The sequence below is a fragment of the Cyphomyrmex costatus genome, unplaced genomic scaffold, assembly GCF_001594065.2.
Source record: "Cyphomyrmex costatus isolate MS0001 unplaced genomic scaffold, Ccosl1.0 scaffold189, whole genome shotgun sequence".
Classification (NCBI taxonomy): Eukaryota; Metazoa; Arthropoda; class Insecta; order Hymenoptera; family Formicidae; genus Cyphomyrmex; species Cyphomyrmex costatus.
Genome location: NW_017275921.1, coordinates 736154 through 756230, shown reverse-complemented (window position 1 = coordinate 756230; position 20077 = coordinate 736154). Strand labels below are relative to the sequence as shown.

General features: G+C 38.3%; 1 protein-coding gene across 1 annotated transcript in view; it reads left to right on the top strand.

Annotated features, from left to right (window-relative positions):
• The first annotated feature begins 266 nt into the window (after window positions 1-266).
• The window catches only part of Rim (Rab3 interacting molecule), a 62361-nt gene continuing 42550 nt past the window's right edge, over window positions 267-20077 (top strand). The window contains exons 1-3 of the mRNA XM_018537989.1: window positions 267-574; window positions 8106-8310; window positions 19696-19974. Of these exons, the coding sequence (XP_018393491.1) occupies window positions 459-574; window positions 8106-8310; window positions 19696-19974 (600 nt within the window). The 5' untranslated portion in view covers window positions 267-458. The remainder of the gene's footprint in view (window positions 575-8105; window positions 8311-19695; window positions 19975-20077) is intronic.

Below are 20077 nucleotides of genomic sequence, written 5' to 3'. Positions count from 1 at the left end.
ACCTGCGAGTGCAACGTACCGCGAGTGCCGAGTCGACGACGGCGACGACGACGACGACGATAACGACGACGACGACGACGACGACGACGACGACGGCGACGACGGCGACGGTGGTGGTGCAACCGTCACGACGACGACGACGACGACGACGACATAACCCCGGTGCGCTCGCGTTCCCGCGTCGTTGCGGTGCGGTGGTGCGGTCAACGGGTGTCGGATGACTTCCCCAGGCCGACAGACGTGTTTCGTAGTCGTAGAAGGTTATTATATATCGTCTCGGTCGTTATATCCCGTAACGTCGAGAGCCGTCGTAGAAGAGGCGCGTCTAGGGTGCAGCCTCGTCGGAGCAACGTTAACGTCCCGTCGACGTCGACGTCGTCGGTGGTGCGCCGGCCTGCCTACCCGCGTCATACCCACGTCGCATACCCCGTGCACGCGCGTACATCGCCACCACCGTGATGGCGGAGCTACCTCAGCCCGACATGTCGCACCTCACCCCCGAGGAGAGGCGCATCATAGAGGGTGTTTTAATGCGCCAAAAGGAGGAGGAGGAACAGGATCATGAGATTATGAGGTACGCGACTATATGCTAATTATACATGTACTTTGCCAACATTTTTCTTGAATGACTTGTGGACACGTGGAAATTTTCTCCAACTTCTTACGAAGAAATTTTAATAGAGAAATAGAGTAAATTGTACACACAACTAATAAGAGTCGAAAGCCCGTAACGATCACGAACTTGATCTTATATAGATGCTTAAATAATTATTTAAGCACCTACGGGGTCTTAATAAATCGATCGTTTATTATTAAATTGTATGTACGATGTCTTTCGCATATGGTAGAATAAGTTTATTTATGAAAAGCAGCACAATAAAAAATCGAGCAAAAAAATAAAACTGAAATACCCGCAGAATATAAACTAACAGTAACATTGTATCAATTAATAAATGAATTAGAAACGGACTTGATCAAATAAATAACAGAAAAGAAGGCTAAGCTGTTTAATACTAGAAAATTTAATCTTTATATAAAAATCAAACACGCAAACGTTTCAATCTGTATTAGGTTATTTCAATATGAAACAAATTAAAAGATTAAAACGTAATGTTGATCTGTATATCGGACATAAAATCGACAGTTAAAACTGTATAATTATAAGCGTGTATAATAAAAAGTAATTAATTTGCGTTTAGAAACATGTTCGCTCGCAATTCTTGCGGGTAGTTAATAATCGCGCAGTTAACACTTCATAAAAGATTAAAAAATTTGTCAAATCGTAATGTACAATTAATAAAATTCGCAGTAATGGTAAACATTGCTTGGCTTATAGCATTTTATTAATGTTATAATATCTTACTCGACAATATAAAGTATTATGTACAACATGTGTATATTATATTACATTTATATTGTTGGATAGGAAATTATAATATTGATATAATTTTACTGTTAATTATGTCCTGCGGATAGAGAGTCATTGTGACATGAAGTCTGTTGCGTATCAGTTCCGAAATATGCACAGTATATTATATGCAAAAAAGAAAAACACATAGAAGGTTAATGATTTAATTGACAACGTATAATTTTCAAGATATGAAAGAGATAAAGATAACACAACGTGCACACAATGATCATTTTATTCATTTAATAATATATAAAATTTTGAATCTGAGAGAAAATTGTAAACAATTAACGATCACTAATAATAAGTAATAACCAATAGGTAATCAATAATAAATAATTAACAAGTAATTATATTATTTTAACTAAATAGTGTACGTGAATTCAATAATTGACGTCGCTTTTCTTCATTTATGTCACTCAATAAAACGCTAAATAACGAAGTCGAAATATCATTATAAGCTCGGTACTAAAAACTTTTTTGCTTTCTCCAGTGATAATATCGCATTTTAAAGCGAGAATATACGTTGAGGTTTTTTTTTTTATCGCTGCCACATAAGCGTGATTCGCGCGTTGGATTCGAAACTATCGATGAAGTATTGTTTTACAAGCAGAACGCGCGAGCTTTCACACGGGTATTTAGGACTCTCTATTGCATCGGATATTGCCAGGCTGGTTAAATGCCTGTAATAACATTCACGTACCGTGATGCATGTGGCCGGTATTGTCCTTCGCGCTTTCGGTAATTGTGACCATTTTTATTCCCATTGCCGCAAATAAAACCGTGAAACTGTATAGCGTCAGATGAACACTATTGAGAGCGTCGATATTTTACTCAAGTAAAAGTTTGATGTATCGTGTTCAACGTTGATGCGGAACACTTAAGCGGATATACGTAAACATCTTTGCGATTTCTGGATTTACAAAAACTTATTTTTTTTCACATCATTTCAAATTTGGATAGTTTAGCTATATTTGAATGTGAAGATTAATAAAACTAATCAATAGATATTTTTATATACGAAGTTCTGAATTTATTTGTGATTTATTCGAACGTATTAATACACTCAAAAGTGTGCATTACGACGAAGGTAATAACTTCAACTGTAATAACGATATCTATTTTAACATTATTGGATCAGTGATAACCGCCAAGGTCAAGCCCTCGACCAAGTTTAAAAGTTATCGGAATTAGGGATAAAAGATATTAATGGTCAGACCAGCAGCGCAGCGCAAAAGTTAGGGTAGATGAAGGCGCGAAAAAAAAAAGTGAGACGTCGTTCAGTTGGTTTTTATCGCAATTGGCAGACGCGGACGAAACGACAACCGATCGATTGGATAAAGGTATCTTGACCAATGAGTCTGCTCCGGATCGTTTCACCTATTTTCCCGGCTCACCTGCTCATTAGTCCTTGACCGCTTTACACCTACATCTTCCATTTATGTATCCACGGCCCCGCACATGCTCCCGATTACCACGTCGGCTCTCTCATCTCTTTTGTATCAAGCGCGGTCAGAAATAAAAATCGCTTATAATTGTGTCTTCGACGTCCGCAAATATTCTCGCCCTTGTGCCGCCTTCGCAGCAAGGTTCTGCGTCTCAGGTGACTCGTGGCATCGTGCGATCGACTTGTCGAATGTGTCGGATGTAACGTGGATGTACATGCGATCGATTGCGATCGGCCTCGCCATATCGCGGTGATAAAAATAAGGCGGCCGATTCGTGCTCCGCTTATCACGGGGGACGCAGAGGCGACGACTGGACCGGTGCGGCGGCGCGACAGCGGTGTGCGTAATTGCGCGAACGGAGACCGGCGTTCTACCCATGGTGGCTAACAATAACTGTAAACGAAGAGGAGGAGGGAGGGAGAGAGAGAGAGAGAGAGAGAGAGAGGGGGGGGAGGGGGGAAAGGGACAGCGGGCGTTGCGCAGTGAACAGGTTTTATTGATAGGTCGTCGCGACCGAGCGAAAAACGGGAACGTGAGAACGAAGGGAAAGAGTAATGAGGAAAGCGTGCTGTGCCATACCGATGCGCACGAGATCATGTAATGTAGACGACAAGTACGTGTAGAGACGCATGTAAAATGCAAGGCGACGAGCCTTGACGTGGCGTAGTAACGAGCTGCTGCAGCTGCATAGGGTATGCATAGGTGTACGCGACCATAGTTCGTAGAACGGGGTGTGAAAGCGTTTGGATTGGCACGGTAAATTCTTGGAGGGTGAAATATTGTATGTACGTCTTGCAGACAGGTAGCACGTAACCGTCGGCGGTGAAGAGTAAGGCGAGAGAGGGGGATAAAGAAATGCAAATATGTATCAGTGAATAACTATAAAATAGGCCAGACTCGCGAGAAAGTTCAGCCGACAATTATCGCCTTCGCGCTCTGACTCGCCGTTCACCAGCGTCTTCGATTTTCGAAAGAGTATGGGTAAATAAAACGATTTTTCCGAGAGAAAGATAAATTACCCGTGGTTCCCGTGAAACAAGACGATGAATGTGCATTTCGGCAAATCGGAAGTCGTTTCCTTTATCGAGCATTAACGTTTTATTGGTCTTTGTTTTATTTTATAGATATCTACGATCGCACGATGTATGCGATATTTGTATGATCCTAAAACGCTAAAGTTCCTCCCTTGTGATCTTTTATTTTGTACTGAATGCTGTTACATCAGGTCGTTACATGGATTATAGTAAAATGATATTATTGTCGCAATTGTACGTATATTAATACGTTAGGATAAAACATAAAAGACAAATCCGCGAAAGAGAAAAAATGTATTGCATATTATAGCCATTGTCGTCCTGGCAATTTAAATTGAGAATGGAAATCTCTCTTTGTTCAAGAATTAAATTAGTAAGAAGGTTTAATTTTTTTGCAACTCAAGCAAAGTTTATGATAAATGAAATATTATTATTATTTTATAAATATCTTTGTTTTATCGATGTTGATACTTGGAATCTACCTCGATGTAGTATACATCAAAGATTGAATTACAATATTTCGTCATACACGCTAGCAGCATGAGAAAGTTACACAAAATTACTGGGGATATATCTGTGATACTTCATCTGTACAAGCTTCTTTTTAACCCCTTCATGTCGACGGGAGAGCAGTTTCTTGCGTGTCGCGACCTTTCCACGATCGCTCTTAACGCAGAAGTGGGAAAGTCTTGTGCGACTCTTTGTCGAGTGTGATCACCGTTGCGTGCGCGAGTCACTCGATTATCGGTAAAGTAATTAGAGAAATATAGGTATATAGATGCGGTGTAACTTCTCCCTCTCCCCTCGTTGTAACACAACGCGCCGGCTTTTGTTCTATCGACAAACTCAGGATTTGGGTTACGGTGTCAGGATGCGTGGCGCGGCTGTCTCCTTTATTTGACAATCGGTCAAGGGGATATAAGGAGATTTAGTTTGTATGTCTTTTTTCCCGATTGTTCAGGATTCACGCTCGCAATTTTACCCAGTTCCAAAATTCCGTTCTCCGATGTTTAGTCGATTTTTTCGCGGTATCGTATAGCGTGTCCGCTGTACCTTTCTATTATCGGGGTGGAGCTGGTATACGTCGCAATGCCAACAACCCCCGATTCCAAGCTCGGCAGTCCGATTCGCCACTGCGTACGTGATCCAAGATATAAATTCTAAAAATCGCTGCAACGTGCCGTCAAGGTGCTCACCTATTTCTACGTGCAGCTACGACTGTAACTACGACTTATTTGCTAGTCCAGCGTCATTCATATATTATAGATTTGCACATTGCAAGAGTACATGCACCTACACTTATATCTGAGATTTGGTGCATTGGCAAGTGGTTTTATTTGATCTTGCTGATCAACGAGTAGGCTTTTCTTTTTTTTTTTAAACATAATTTCTATCTTCAATCCGTTCATAAATATATATATATCTATTTGACATAGGTATATACATACATTGGCGGATCTGGAAATTTGTGAAGAGGAAGGAGAGCCATCGACACATTGCAAATGAAATTTTTTTTAAGATCAAATATGAAAAGATAGAATATTAAATTATTATATAATTATATTACACATTGAAAGATACTGTTTAAATATTATATATAATTTATAAGATATTTTATTTTTAATTATATTAAAAAAGAGAATATACACAAAAAGAGAATAATAAATAATAGAATAATGAAATCTATGTTTTTTATATCTAGGAATTTCTTAAACTAAAAGATCTTTTTGGAATATTCTAAATCGTGATTAAGCATTTCAGAAATATTAAAAATGTATAACAATTCATATATTCAAACATAACATATCAAGATAATTTTTTTTTATTATTCTGTACATTATTATCAATGTATATGTTTCGGTTGCCTTTTTTTCAACCATTTTTAAGATTCCAAATACAAAAGTTATAGAAAATTATATAATAGAAAATTGACAAAAACATTAAAAAATTGAAAATTAATAAATCGCAAATGAAGGTACATTCCAGTAAAACATGAGTGATTTTCTATTTCTTAATATGTGAACGCTTCTTCTTTAATAGTTTTATGACTGATAAAATCAGTTTTACTAAGAAAGGTGCACCTTCATTTTATTTCGATTATCATTTTCACGAACCTTGTATGATTATAAAATTGTCGTTCGACGTGTCTCTTTGTGAGCGTCTACAGCTCATTTAATAATTATGTATAGAGTGATAATAAAAAATAATTGAATCAGAAACACATAAATGAGAACCGTAGCTCTCATTTGTTTGTTATGTTTGAATATATGATTTTTTTTTAATATTGAGAGAGAGTTCTAATATAAGATTTATATTGTTGGTATAAATATATAACATTCTGCTAAAAATATTGTTTTAAGTGACTCCAAGGGAAAGGCTATGATCCTCATGGCGGCTCCTCGCCGTGGATTCATTAGTGAGCATACATTCATGTACATACACATATCATAATTTATGTATATATATACATATTCATGTACACACACATAGAAACATAATTAGATTGTTAAGCATGATATGATTAAAGATATAATGATTTTAACGGCTTCATTTTATGATGTAAACAAAAGTCGATAATTAGAGAATCTCGCCTGCTTTCTTTCTCTCTCTTTCCCTTTTTGAAAGCCGAATGGATGTACAAACGGGGAAAAAGATCGTACTGATTCTCTAATGAATAGAGAAACACAGTTCTGTTTATGCGGCTTGCGATATACCTATTTAAAATGTACCGATGTCGCGTCCATTATAGAGGCGATGTTTATTTCATCTCTTCATGGTTCATTAATTTCACTTGCATTTTGCGAGAGCTCTTCGCGTAATTAGTCATCAGATGGACATAAAGAACAAAAGATGCGATTACGGTCGGACAGGTACGAAATAAACGTGACCTTAAATGTAGCTCCGTGTTTTTCAACGGACGATTGCGCTGTAATAACTGTCAACTATAAAGCTTATAAATTTCATTTTTTTTCCTCCGACAACGTGACGTGCGTTGCGTTCAAATGGAAAGTTGATAAATAAATAGTCTTACACCACGCTTTTATATAAAAAAGATTGAGAGCCGATTGCAACAACAATCTATACTTCGGTTTGATCCGATAAGTGGTTTGGTTTTAATCATTTATTATTTCTTTCTTTATATTCATTAGTTCGTTATTCTAATTATGATATATATAGAAAGAAAGAATAAAGAAAGATTGTGTCCTCTAAAAGGTGTTACTTTATTTAAATTTCTAGCAGTTTGCATTCTTTCCTTGAATAATTTTTGTAGAAAAATAGAGAAAAGGATTTGTCTGATTGAAATTAAATATTGATGCAACGATATTTGATCTGAATTTTTGTAGTAAACAATATTGCGTTGAGAGCGACGGCAAATCTCGCGTAACAATGCACTTTCGCAGAATCCCTGGCTAAATTTTGAGCGTGTGCAGGACACACAGTTCTAAATTGGCTTAATGGAGTAGGAATAGAGTCGCAGTAATGGCAACGAAGACGACAAGAGTGACGTCGTCACGTCGCATTTTCAGAGAGAGATTGCGACCGCTCGGTCGGAGATGCTTTCAAGACGCGATTTACGAAGTAGAAATAAGTCTAGGAGCAATCTGTTATCTTGAGGTTTGGTGTAGAACGCCGAAGTCCGCAAATGGTAGAATTAGAATTGACAAATTTGGCTGCCGTCCCCGCGAGATGTGGCTTCCATATCAGAAATAGCCGGTAATTTTCTTAGCTTCACTGGTATACGAAATTCAGTTGGACACTGAATACAACGGTGGACGATATTGTTAATTTTCCATCATTTATCCTGTAGACACTGATTATAACCATCGTTCTTCTTACACGAGGTCGTCTCAGAAGTAATTCTACACGGAATCTAATGAACCGTAAACCTTGAACTGTCAAGCTGTTAAACTGTTAATTAAACATTAAATCTATTTAAAAATATATTATAGAAGTGACAGAAATAGGATACATTCTTTTTATCTAATTTTCTATTTCCTTGAAATAGTATATATTCATTTAGTTTTCTTTCTTCTTTATCATACTCCTCTATAATTAATCGTACTAAGTGCTATAAAAATGATCAGTTTTAAGTAACAACTGACTCGTTGTCATTTGAGTCTAGAAAAAAATATGAAAGAGAACTGTGCAAAAAATAGATTACGCTCAGCCTCTCAAGTTTCGCTTCTTCTTAATAGTCTGCTTCTTTGTTTGTAGACGAAAGCAAGATGAGGTGCAGATCCTCGAAGAAACGATACGGATACGTTCGGAGAAACACAAAAAAGCCGGGGTGGAACTTAACGCCACATGTCACATATGCCTGAAAACCAAGTTTGCCGACGGCGTTGGCCACATCTGCAACTACTGCGACATCCGATGCTGCGCACGCTGCGGCGGAAAGGTCACTTTACGGTCAAGCAAGGTAAGAGGGCATGAGAATGGAGCACGCGAATAAATGGCCAGAAGAATCCTGGGGCCAGATTGATCGAGTTGTTGCGAGTATCTGTCCTGACGTGCCCACTTTTCTTTCCGCGTATTATACCGCCGCACTCGGCATACCGTGGAGAAACCTTTCGAAGGCCTCGGCATAAAAAGATCACACGGAAAATAAAAATAGAAAGATACCCATCGGCGTGTTATGCACGGCGATCGAGTTGATATTAACGCATCTGATGTAAATAATGTACCTCGAACGATACTTTGCGAGGTACACACTGGATATAGGAATATAAATCATTTGAGCACAAAACAACTCGAACAGAAATATAAGTACCTAGATTGTAAAAAAATATTATTTTTCTATATGTGCAAACAATCGTTATTCGGAGTAACTTCTAAAGTGTGGAAAATAAACTCATTAGGCCCGCACTGTTCTTAGAGTAAACTTTTCATGAATGTATAAATATACAGAGATAAAAAAGTATTGTCCTCTTGATTTTATCTCGAACTTTGGCGCAGCACTTTTTATTTGTCTTTTTTATTTAGTTTTTTTTTTTTTTTCTTAGCAAGTAAGTAGATAGATAAGTGATAAAATCAACTCGAGTTATCGAGTTTGCATTATTCTCACGAGCAATTTATTGATCGATACTTTAATGAAGAGCTTAGGATTTTCGAAATTACGGTCGATTAAACGTAATTGTACGCTCTACTTATTATTTTCTTTTGAAAAAATTTGACACACTGCATAATGTACTTACTACTCCGTTTCGCAAATTTTTTTTCGTTTTTCGCGGAATTTCTCTTTTCCGTAGAATTTACGTTCTTCTCATAGAGGACCTCGATAGCGTAAACGCGAACAAGTCCCTCGTTATAGACAGAAATATCGCTATTATCTCATTATATGCGCATGTACTTCGCGACGGCGGAGATAACGGCGTGATTTAACGGTAGGAGAGGGGCAAGGAAGGAAAGGGTAAATTTAACTCGAATAACGTTATCAAATCACGACGAAACGAGAGGGAAACATCAGACAGCAGTAACACGAGGGTCGGTAAAATGTCAGCCGCCTGGAAACAATTATGAGCAGACGCATTGTAAAAGATAACAATCGATGCGCACATCGTCCGGGGATGTTTACCGGGATACATCAAAACAATTGATCTATAGTGACACGTCATCATCTTCATATCGGTACGTCAATTAATCCTTTATCGCTTTATGGCGCTACGGTATTCGTGCGAACGTAATATCGTCACTAATTAACCGGCTATGCGGATACTTTGTCTCTTAATTTACGTCGGGAGTGCTGTTTTCTAGTCGCCTCCGCGCGCAATTTCGATTTTCCGGTTTTTTATATCCGCGGAAATGAAGGATTAACGTCTGCTGCGGTGGGATGTACAATGCAGAGCTTTCGGAGAGCGCGGCGAATGCCGGCGGGTGCACTTTTAAAACTTCGCAATTATATCCGCGCCACCACATTCCAGGATCCGCAGAGATTTTCGCAAACAGAAACTAACGCTCGTCGAATTTGCACCGGTATACCGTTCTAACGCGATTATCTTGCGCAAATATTATTCTTATCTCCGCGCATCGGGCTGGTTACGTTCCGTCCTCGCGCGGTATTACAATATCGATTTACCATATTCGAATCGTACGGTCTTTCTGGCGTAATCTTTGTACGAACAAAAATATATATGAAAGCGGCATACGGAGAGAGATTTTATAGATCGTCGCGCAGTGTTAACCGTATTACTATTTATTATCGTGTCACAGCGCAAGAATGCGCGGTATGTAGCCATTTAAGTATGCTGTTGGAGGTTTTATGGGTACTTATAGGCGTACATAAGAAGCAGATATATATATATTTATATATATATATATATATGCAACTTGTGCGCGTGTACGAATATAAATATAGGGATTTAAATAAATAGAAATATAATATTAGATTTCTCCCATATTATTTTTAGCTTAGGACACCGATTTTATCGATCACCGTGTCTTCTGGCTTTATTTAATGACCCAGTTTCGTGACAGATAAATTGCGGATTTAATACAGTAATAATTACCGAAAGGAAATCTCGAGATTATTTCTGGACACGCGCGCAAATTACACGTTCGCGCGGCCGCTGTGTGCGATATTTCGCGCAGGGCGCACTCTTTACTACGAACACGTAATAGCTTTTATCTTTCGCGAGCGTCGCGCTGCATCTTTCATCTCTTTCAGCGCCGGTGACAGAGAGAGAGAGAGAGAGAGAGAGAGAGAGAGAGCTCCATTTTCCGGATTATTAAAAGTAATCCGGGCGCTGATCAATGACGCTCGCGAGCGCGCCCGCGTAAAATTTAACGACGCTCGGGCACGGAATGTCGTCCGCGTATATAAACGTAGTGAGACACGCGGGGTAGAGGTGGGGTGTTTTGTAGTAAACCACCCTCCCCCTCGCCGCCCTCTCGCCGTCGTGGGTTGCACACGTGCGCGCACGCTACGCACGCACGTCTCCGTCATGGCCACACGCAAGTAACAATGACAAACGTCATCGTGGAGCGTCGTTACATCATCGATCCGCGCCCGCGAAACGCTGAGGGTGGAAGACGAGGACTGCCGGGGGAGGAAAGGGGGTTCTTTCTTCGTTCCAAATGAGCTCTTTTACCCCGTGACACGTCACGTCGCGTCGCATCTACATACTCGCCTCATCGCGTCGCGTTGCGTCGCGTTGTGTAGCGTCGCGTCGCGTCGCACACAGTCGCGATCGTTTAATTGCGTCCCGTTGCGAAAACAACGAAATTACAGAGCTATCAAAATGTTTCGCTCGAAAGGAATCGACCGCGCTCGATTATACGCAACTCATCATGATTGTGCGTCCCGATATGTCGTCGTCGTAGTCGTCGCCGCTGCCAGCAGTTTCTTTCTTTCCTTCTGCGCTCCGTTCTTTTTGCCGTTCTCGCAGTCTGGACGCTGCGTGGGAGCCTATGAATGGGGCGCGTCCCTGCGTGACGTCACTCGCCGCGCTGGTTCACGGAGGGAGTGCCGGGGGTGGTTGGAGCGCGGGGAACGTCGGAGGTGTGGGTGGCCGGGCGGACGGTGAGACGTTGGGCGGTGAGCGAGGGTGGGTGGGACGGGGGGGGGTACATGACGCAACATATTGATCTAAGTTTGGTAGAGAGGGTGCGTGGTAGAGGAGCACGCGGGGGAAGAGAGGAGGAGGGTGGTGTGGATGGAAGGGCGGAATAAAATATACGCTATCCGTCAAATCTACGCTCTTCTGGGATTTCTCGATGCGCACAATTTTACTCAAAGATTGTTTGTTGTTCTCCCGAGTCGCAGCGGCATCAGGAAGGACGCGTATATAGTTTGACGTTCTGATGCCGCGACTACCGGCGGACGTCGAAGATAGCAATTGCTTAGGGAGTCAGTGAGAAAATGGAGATGAAAAAAGGACGAAAAAAAGGGTAGCGGAATAACAAGATCCGGGACGTTACGAACAACCGTTACGCGATCTACAATGGCAATCGCGACTCGAAGATTGGCATCGAATTGCTAGACAGGAACAATGTCTCTTGGAGAGATGTGTCGAGTACTGGATTGTTTCTTGAAATAAATTCTTCGAAACGGAATCGAGAAGCCTCGTTATTGCTTACGGGATTTATTTATAGAGGATTAGATCTTATTCATGAAACGCGCTACAATATAAATTCTAGTCATGTACTACAAGCGTACTTAATATGTTATACGTTACTTATTTTTATCAGTTTGCCTTATTTTTACAACTACAATTAAGTTAGAAAATAATAATCCGGTCTCGAATTCCGACTGAAGTAATATTTTTCGCAATAAAATTATTTACAAATTTAAGATGCTTATCAGCATCAGATTATTAAGGTCTTTCTAAGATGTTTACGAGTATCAATATTATTAAATTGCTTGTCAATTTAATTTGTGATATTACTACTCTAGTTTCGTTAGGATTGCATCTCAAGACTGAAAATTAAATTCGACGTACAGTTTGCAAAATTGGATATGAGTATATAAATTCACACTGAATTATTTAAGCACTAAAGATCCAACTTGACCGTTTTCTTTTTTATTTCTTATTTGTTTTGTATTCACACATTATATTTTAAAAGATACTTTGCTTAACATGGATAGTTGATTAATTTTTCTCGTGCTTTTTGAACTCTCGTGTAATTACGAAGGCTTCTAAATAAAGAATCATTTATACTAGCCATAATCCTGAAGAATTGACCAATCATAGTCGATTATTCCCCTCTCATTCGATTGTGATTGGTCAATTCTTATAGATTACGGTATAATTTGACAGATTACGACCAGTATAAACGACCCTTAAGTGTCTCGTGAATATAGAGGGTAAACGCATTTCTGAATGAAGTGTGGTTTGCGGTACTTAAAAGTCGATTGATATACGTGGAAAGCGACGTCATAATAAAAATGTCAATGGTTAGAATATGCGACATTTACTACCCATTCCGCGACCATTTTGTTTATCTATATGCTTCGGGTTGTAGCTCCTCCGCTGGAAATCAACTGTATCGATGTACACCCGATGATATATTTCGCTATACTGAAACACGCATTCGCAGCACGAAATCAGTAGACCGAATATTTTATTATCGCACAAGTACAGACAGTAATATAGCGAGAAATCGCCCCTGGGAGATTTTGCGTTGTTCACTGGGAAGATTCGAGGTAGTTTGGGAGATATACGAGAGAATGCGCAGATGCAACGAGAACACGTGTAATGTTAAAATACCCATCGACTTCTCCGCTTTATCGTTTTCCACAATCTGTATTATTGATTGCGGGGGCCTCTAATTCCGATCGTCCCTATTTTTCATATCGCAGAATCGAGCAAAGTCGTACGCTTTTACACGGTCCTTTTTCCTCCCTCGTGTTTCTGTGCCGACATTGATGATAATGTGACTTGGCGAACTGTTTCTTCTTTTTTTTTGTTCAAATAACTATTTCAGTAACTACTTTTTGTTTAAATGACGTATAGTATTTCCTCATTTTGAAATTATTTCAAGTCTTCGGTAGACGAGAAAGAAAATGACGGAGGGGCTTAACAATAACTCTTTTTACTAAGTATTTTTTATACATATATATAAAATGCACATTTACAGAATAATAAGAAATAATAAGAAATGTCTATCGCGGACGTTAGCTTTTGGATTAGTGCTTTAATATTAAAAAGTGATTTGAAAGGAATATATTGAAGCAAACTTTTACAGTAATTTTTTAATGTCATTTCGAAATATCACATTCTCGACCAATTTCGCTACACGCGTTGATGTTAAAAATGTATTCGTACATTGTTACATTGTTCTATAGTTTCAACATGATATCGTTCACAGTTCTTTGTGGCCGCTGCTTTCTTTCGCTCGAAAGGTTCGGAACGTGATATATATTGCAATGATCAATAAATACTCTGTTCCTCGTTTACTTTTATAGTCTCTCGATGTTGCTAGGATTCTGTTTTTCTTTTCATTTTTTTTTTTTTTTTAACGAAGAAACCCGCTGCATCACGCGCGCGACGAAATGTTTCTTTAAGGGTGCTTGAATCCTCCATCTTCGATAAATTTTAAAAAGGTTACAAACTACTTTAATATTAACAACGCATTAATCTATAAAAGTTTACGTACAGTACAACGGTGCCTTTTTACTAGAATATTTCTCGTCGTTTTAGTAATTCAGAGCGACTGCACCTCACATCTCTCACACGTTGGCGATCATAAACGAATTATAGGAGTTACGTGTGTGAAGTGGATAATAAATATATGCGACTCTCGTGGCGCCTCAGACATACACACACATTCCCAATGGGGTATTAACGATCGAAAGTTCGCTAAGAACCCAGTACTTTGACTTACGGGCAGCATCTGTCGTTTCTCAACTGATGCTCACCGTAGAGCAGCGACTTGGGAATGCGACTCTCTCGTCCGCTCATTCTATATGTAGAACACCTGAAAAGTTCGTCGGACAAAGTCTAAGCCCTTGACGGTAATATGGATCTATGCTTCCTATCAGAAAGATGCAAAAGTGCAAAGGTCAAAGTCATTAGAAAGGAGCGAGTAGATAAAATTGCGTAAACTTTCGAAATCCTCGCAATCTTCGTAGGACGGAAGACTCTTGAATTCTATGAGTTTTGTGAATGAAGCTGCATAATATAAACTCTTACTAAGAAATTCTATTACTACCTATTAAATATTTTTATCTGGGTATGTTTATATACGCATTAATATCTCGTACAAACGTCAATGATAAGTAGACGTGTTATAGTGGGAAAAAATCTTATTACATTTAGTAGAATTCACAACCAAGAAAGTATTAATCAGACATTTATAATTAAATCTATCAAACATTCATTACGATTGGCAGATTTTCATTCCTATGGAAGAAACAGTCTTGTTGCATTAATTGGAATACAAATTAGACACTTATAGTTTATAGTTAAATCTATTACATTTAAATTGTGTAATAATCAGAAATTGAACGATAACCAAAATTTTAATTTACATGAAAAAAATCTTGTTGCATTCAGAAAAGTATACAAATCAGATTATATAGCTAAATCTTTCATATTGAAATTGAGATAATCAGAAATTGAATAACGCGACCAGAATTTTAATTCGTATGAAGAAAATGTTACATTAAATTGAAATTTTTTTTAAAAAAATTTGTTGCATTAATTGAAATTTAGTAGAATCAATCAAAAAGGTGTAAATTAAATATTTATATTTAAATTTATGAAACATTTTAAAAGTGAGACAACCAAAAATTCAATTAAGATAATCAAAGAGTTTAGATTTACATGATCAGAATTTCGTTTGTTTGTATTATACTTCTTATTGGTACAACCAGAACATTTTTTTCAGTGTACTTATTGATCATATATATCAGTCTGTCATTAATTTTGAATCATATTAATTATACCGACGTGATTCATTGACGATTGATAGTGGTGTACACAATAACATCCCATGACGTACATAATTATCTGCCTGGAATCAGTGATAGTATCATTTGAAACTTCACCGACCTTGTGTGTGCAAACTGATTCCTAAAACGAGAGCGCTTCGTAATTGCGTCAGCTTGCCTCAAAGGGTTGGCCGTCATTTAGGAAAGCCGGACTTGTGCACGTTCCCCACGTACTTCGTCCATATTATATGCTCGAGCATGATTTCATAGGTTAGTCTTTCGAAGTGCCCCAGTATGATGCCTAGAGGGTGCATACGAAGCGAGTTCTACTTAGGTCTGAAGGGCGATCTAAGTACAGATGTTGTTCTACACGTAGACGATCGTTGCACGACGACTGAACTCTTAGCGTCGCATTGTGCTTTCTGTTATCTTTTCCTACGTTTTCCTCATCCATCAGGTGGTTGCTGACAATAAAGAAGTCGGTTCTTTTGTTCCATGATGGTCTCATAGAACTATTTTCTTTGAAAAACAATGCTTTATTCAAGAAAGCGGAAACTCCTTCAGATAAAACTGCGGGTTCAGTTGATTTAGTTTCGGGTCCATTCCGAGTGATCAAAGAGGAAGATCTGAAAGAACAGTGCAGTGTTCCGATATTACGAGCATGCTGACTATATATATGCTGTCTCATCTTAAATTATACTTCAATAATATAACATAATACATACGCGTTTTTTATTTTCTTTATGAAAATTTGTGCTTTTTTTATGACATATGTAAAGTGAATACTTAAATTAAATGAAAATATTGTTTCATGAATTAAATGATTGGTGGATACAGAAATTGCCAAAAATTTCTGATATCAAATATGAAAAGATACAATATTTAAATTATTATTGGCACTATGTTGAAAAAGTATTATTTAACTAATAAATTATGTTAACACAAAAATAAAATAATAATAATAAAATCTATGTATATCTTCATATCTATAAGAGTTTCTTAAATAAAACATATTTTTATATTTGAAATCAAAACTGTGATAAGCATGTCAGAGAAATACTAAAAATATATATAACATTTTGCATAAATATTTTTAAAAAAAGAGGCTTCAATAGGGGCGCTCAGTGGATCCGCCAATGCATCAAATTATTAAAATTTATTAAATAATTTTCTCTCTTTATCTCTTTCCCTTCCTCGAATAATATTATCGATAAAAGATAATTTGGTATACATGGTAGGATTTATATATTCAACGCTCGCATCGATCACATTTTCCGAAGTCAAGACGGAATCACGTTGACTCGCTGTGGGCGAATATTACATGCCGTATATATCGTTGACGTCGTAGTGACTTATCGGATTGACTTGTACGAGCTTGTGTAGTATCGATCGTTCCTCGTGCTCGAAGTATCGGGACGTGGACGTTGATGACGACGCCGGTTTGTCATCGCCGTTGCTATTGTCGGCCCCGCCGCCGCCCGGTGGGACTACGTACTTGGCGTCGTGATAAAGTAATCTGAATTAATTTGTCCCTAATTAATTAATGCAAATCGCCGATGCGGATCAATCCGCCGAATTAACGATCATTTACGCGGCACTGGAAACTCTCTCGAATCGTTGCACAGGCGGATAGTGAGATAACTTAAGGATCTTCCTCCTTTCTTTCTTTTCTCCATTTTTTTTTACCTGCCAAGATTGGCAGGTACCTCACGTGTGTCACACGTACGTAGGAAATATTTTCGGAGGATGTGAAGGACGGCTGGCGAACGAAAGGAGATCGCGCGGGCAGGGGTTGAACTCTTGACATATTGCTGTCTAGGCAACTCAATGAAGTGCTCTTCAAGTTCTTCCCGTCCGCATCTATCTTTGTTACTGTGCTTCCTCCTTCACTCCTTTCCTCGCCGCATCTTTGTTATTCTCTTAACTCCTCGCGGACTCTTCCTTACAGGCGTACTGTCAGTCTACATCGTGATACTGTCGGTGTTGCGAGTACCTAGTTGGAAGGTACTCGCTTAAGCGTATAACGTACGTGCGACGTCGATCGCATTCAAATTCGCTGGAAAATTCGTCTCGCAGCTAGAGATAATAAGCTCAAGTGCATTCGTTTTCTTCCATCGTTCTTTCTGTGCGTATTTCCCATAGTTTTCTCTTGGAATTCTCCTTTTTTCTAGAGCGCTAAACTTACAGTCCGCGAAACGACATTGAAAGCTTTCCGATAATTCTTAAAGAAACATTTAACGAAACGTGCGAATCAAGAGGAACGTGTCCAAGTATCTAAACGACTTTATGTTCCTTCGTGGAGGGCATAGAACATGGCATTGTGATAAATTCTTGATTGAATAACAGTTGCAGCAGTTGTGTGTATATAATTTTCTGTAATTGCGAGGGAAACAAGTACACTTCGTACAAATTATATGTTTTATGGACATATTCTGTTTGGCAATTTTATTAAGTGACTAATTTTACTTAACAGAGCTCTAAGAATTAATGGTTATTGTAGAAAGTCACGTACACTTTTATGTCTATATAATAACGAAATAATTATGTAATATATAAACATATACCTATATATGCTAGAGCTAGATTATTTCATTTAAGATTAAATAAAATAAAGAAGGTAAAAACGAATCAAACAGTTTCAACTGAATTCATTAAAATTATATGTCACACGATTAACCACTACTACAATATAACAAAAATTAGATATATGTTCCTTTGAGGTAAACTTTGATATGTACAGTGAATTCACAATATTGAGTCACGATCACTTCGCATGTAGCGTTCGCATGTACAAAGTAGGTTGACAGGCACTTACCTTCTCAGATTAACAAATTCGTCATCAAACTAAAATAAAGTTCGTCGTACTTTAACGTCATTTGGAATATAGATTCTTACAGTAATAATTAAAGTTTTCTTTTTTCGCGTGCAAGACTCTGTTCTCGTAGAATAATAAAAACCTTCAATTCTACATTATTTGGCAGCGTCATTGATCCCCATCATGATTTTCTCAATGTAACGCGGGAGTGGGCAGCAAAGTGTTATCGATGAGAGTTTGCATAGGCATTGTTTTGTAGTTTGCTACTAAACGCTCCATCCATCACCCTCTATCTTGATGAAATATTCTACTAGTTCCTATTCACAGTGCAAACTACTTGACTCGAGCGGTAGTTCGCTAATTGTGAACCCTCATTATATCCAATACACAACAATTGCCTATAAGAATGTATACTATAGGTAATTTATTGAAATGATTAATCTTGTGTAAGAGATATGCCGCCTTAATTCGAGTCATTCATTTTTTTCTGTTGTAATCACACTGGAATATACTACAAAATGTTTTTCCATTTTGATTTGTATATCATTATACTTTTATAATACTTGTCTCATATTTAAAAACAGATTATTCAAATAATGCTAGATATATATCTAATGTAAATATATATATATATATATATCTGTTACACGAAGTTAAAATGCAAAAATATAATATCATAATAAAAAAATACTGCATGATATTATAATAACATTATAAATTACGAATGCACATAGTACATTTTCGTAAAACAAATTGTAAGTTTGTAAAACGATAATTTTTTATTTCTTTTATGTCATTTTATTTTATTATCAAATTAATGTTTAAGACAAATTAATAACCACAAAGAAAATTTTTTTTAAAAATAAATATATATTATAAAAGAAGTTATAGAAGAATCACAACTGCCTTTTAATCGTCTACGTATACAGACGGATTTATTTTGTTACCCTTTTCATTTTAACGTTCGCATCTATTCAATTTAATTTAACGTTACTCAGATTCGCGTAGATTTGCATAAGAATATAGCCCAAGGCAATGGCCCGGTCCAGCGCGACAGAAACTTGGAGAGGAATTTCTCTCCGTAAAACCGACGAGATTTCAAACCTTGCGGAGCAGAATGGATACAATTGTTCTAAATACTCATCGTATTTATTTGATCTAGAACGTCTAGAAAATCCTTTTTTAATGCTGTTTTATGCGGATCGTGTAAAAATAACGCGCTCAAGCGAGGATAACTCGTTGCGAAATAAGATATGTCATATGTTGTCTAGGTTACTCTAGTTTGCGTGTCTTTCGCTTCTATAATCAATCTCACGCCGCTTTATACATTCCAATTAGCTTGGTAACCGGCCGACTTCCTATAGGTAATTTCCTATTAATATCCTCGTCACTGGCCGCACGCGGTGACTTGGATCGATAAGTTTCAAGATACTTTCGCGCTTTGGAAAGATAACATTTTTGCGCACAGATTCGTTCCCTCGATAATCCTTGATGAAGCATATCGTACTTACAATTAGTCCCAAAATATTCCTTCGCAGTGTCGAGTTACAAATAGACGATGCTCGCGGTATTTTTATCGCGGTCAAGAAGAGACGAGAACGCTACTTTTCTGATTGCAGGTAATATGGGTGTGCATACTTTGCCGAAAGAAGCAGGAACTTCTTTCGAAGACCGGACAATGGATGACGAAGACGGGTCTCGGCGCCGTGGATAACGCGTTGCTGCGGCAAATGCAGGAGGACTTGCAGGTGGGTGGTCGTCAGGGACTCGCGGACCAAACTCGGGATAAAAGACCGAAACTCGAGAGGGCGCACAGCGCGGCTGAGAAAGAGAATTTGCCGTTATTACAGAGAAGCGGAAACTGTCCTCTCAGGAGACAGTACTCCCAGCAAGAGCAGGTAACGTTCTCCTCGGTCGCCCGATATTCTTGTCGGAACGCACTCTTTTATTTACAAGGCAGATATAGTTTGGCGCACGTAAATGCTTGGATGCTCTTACACT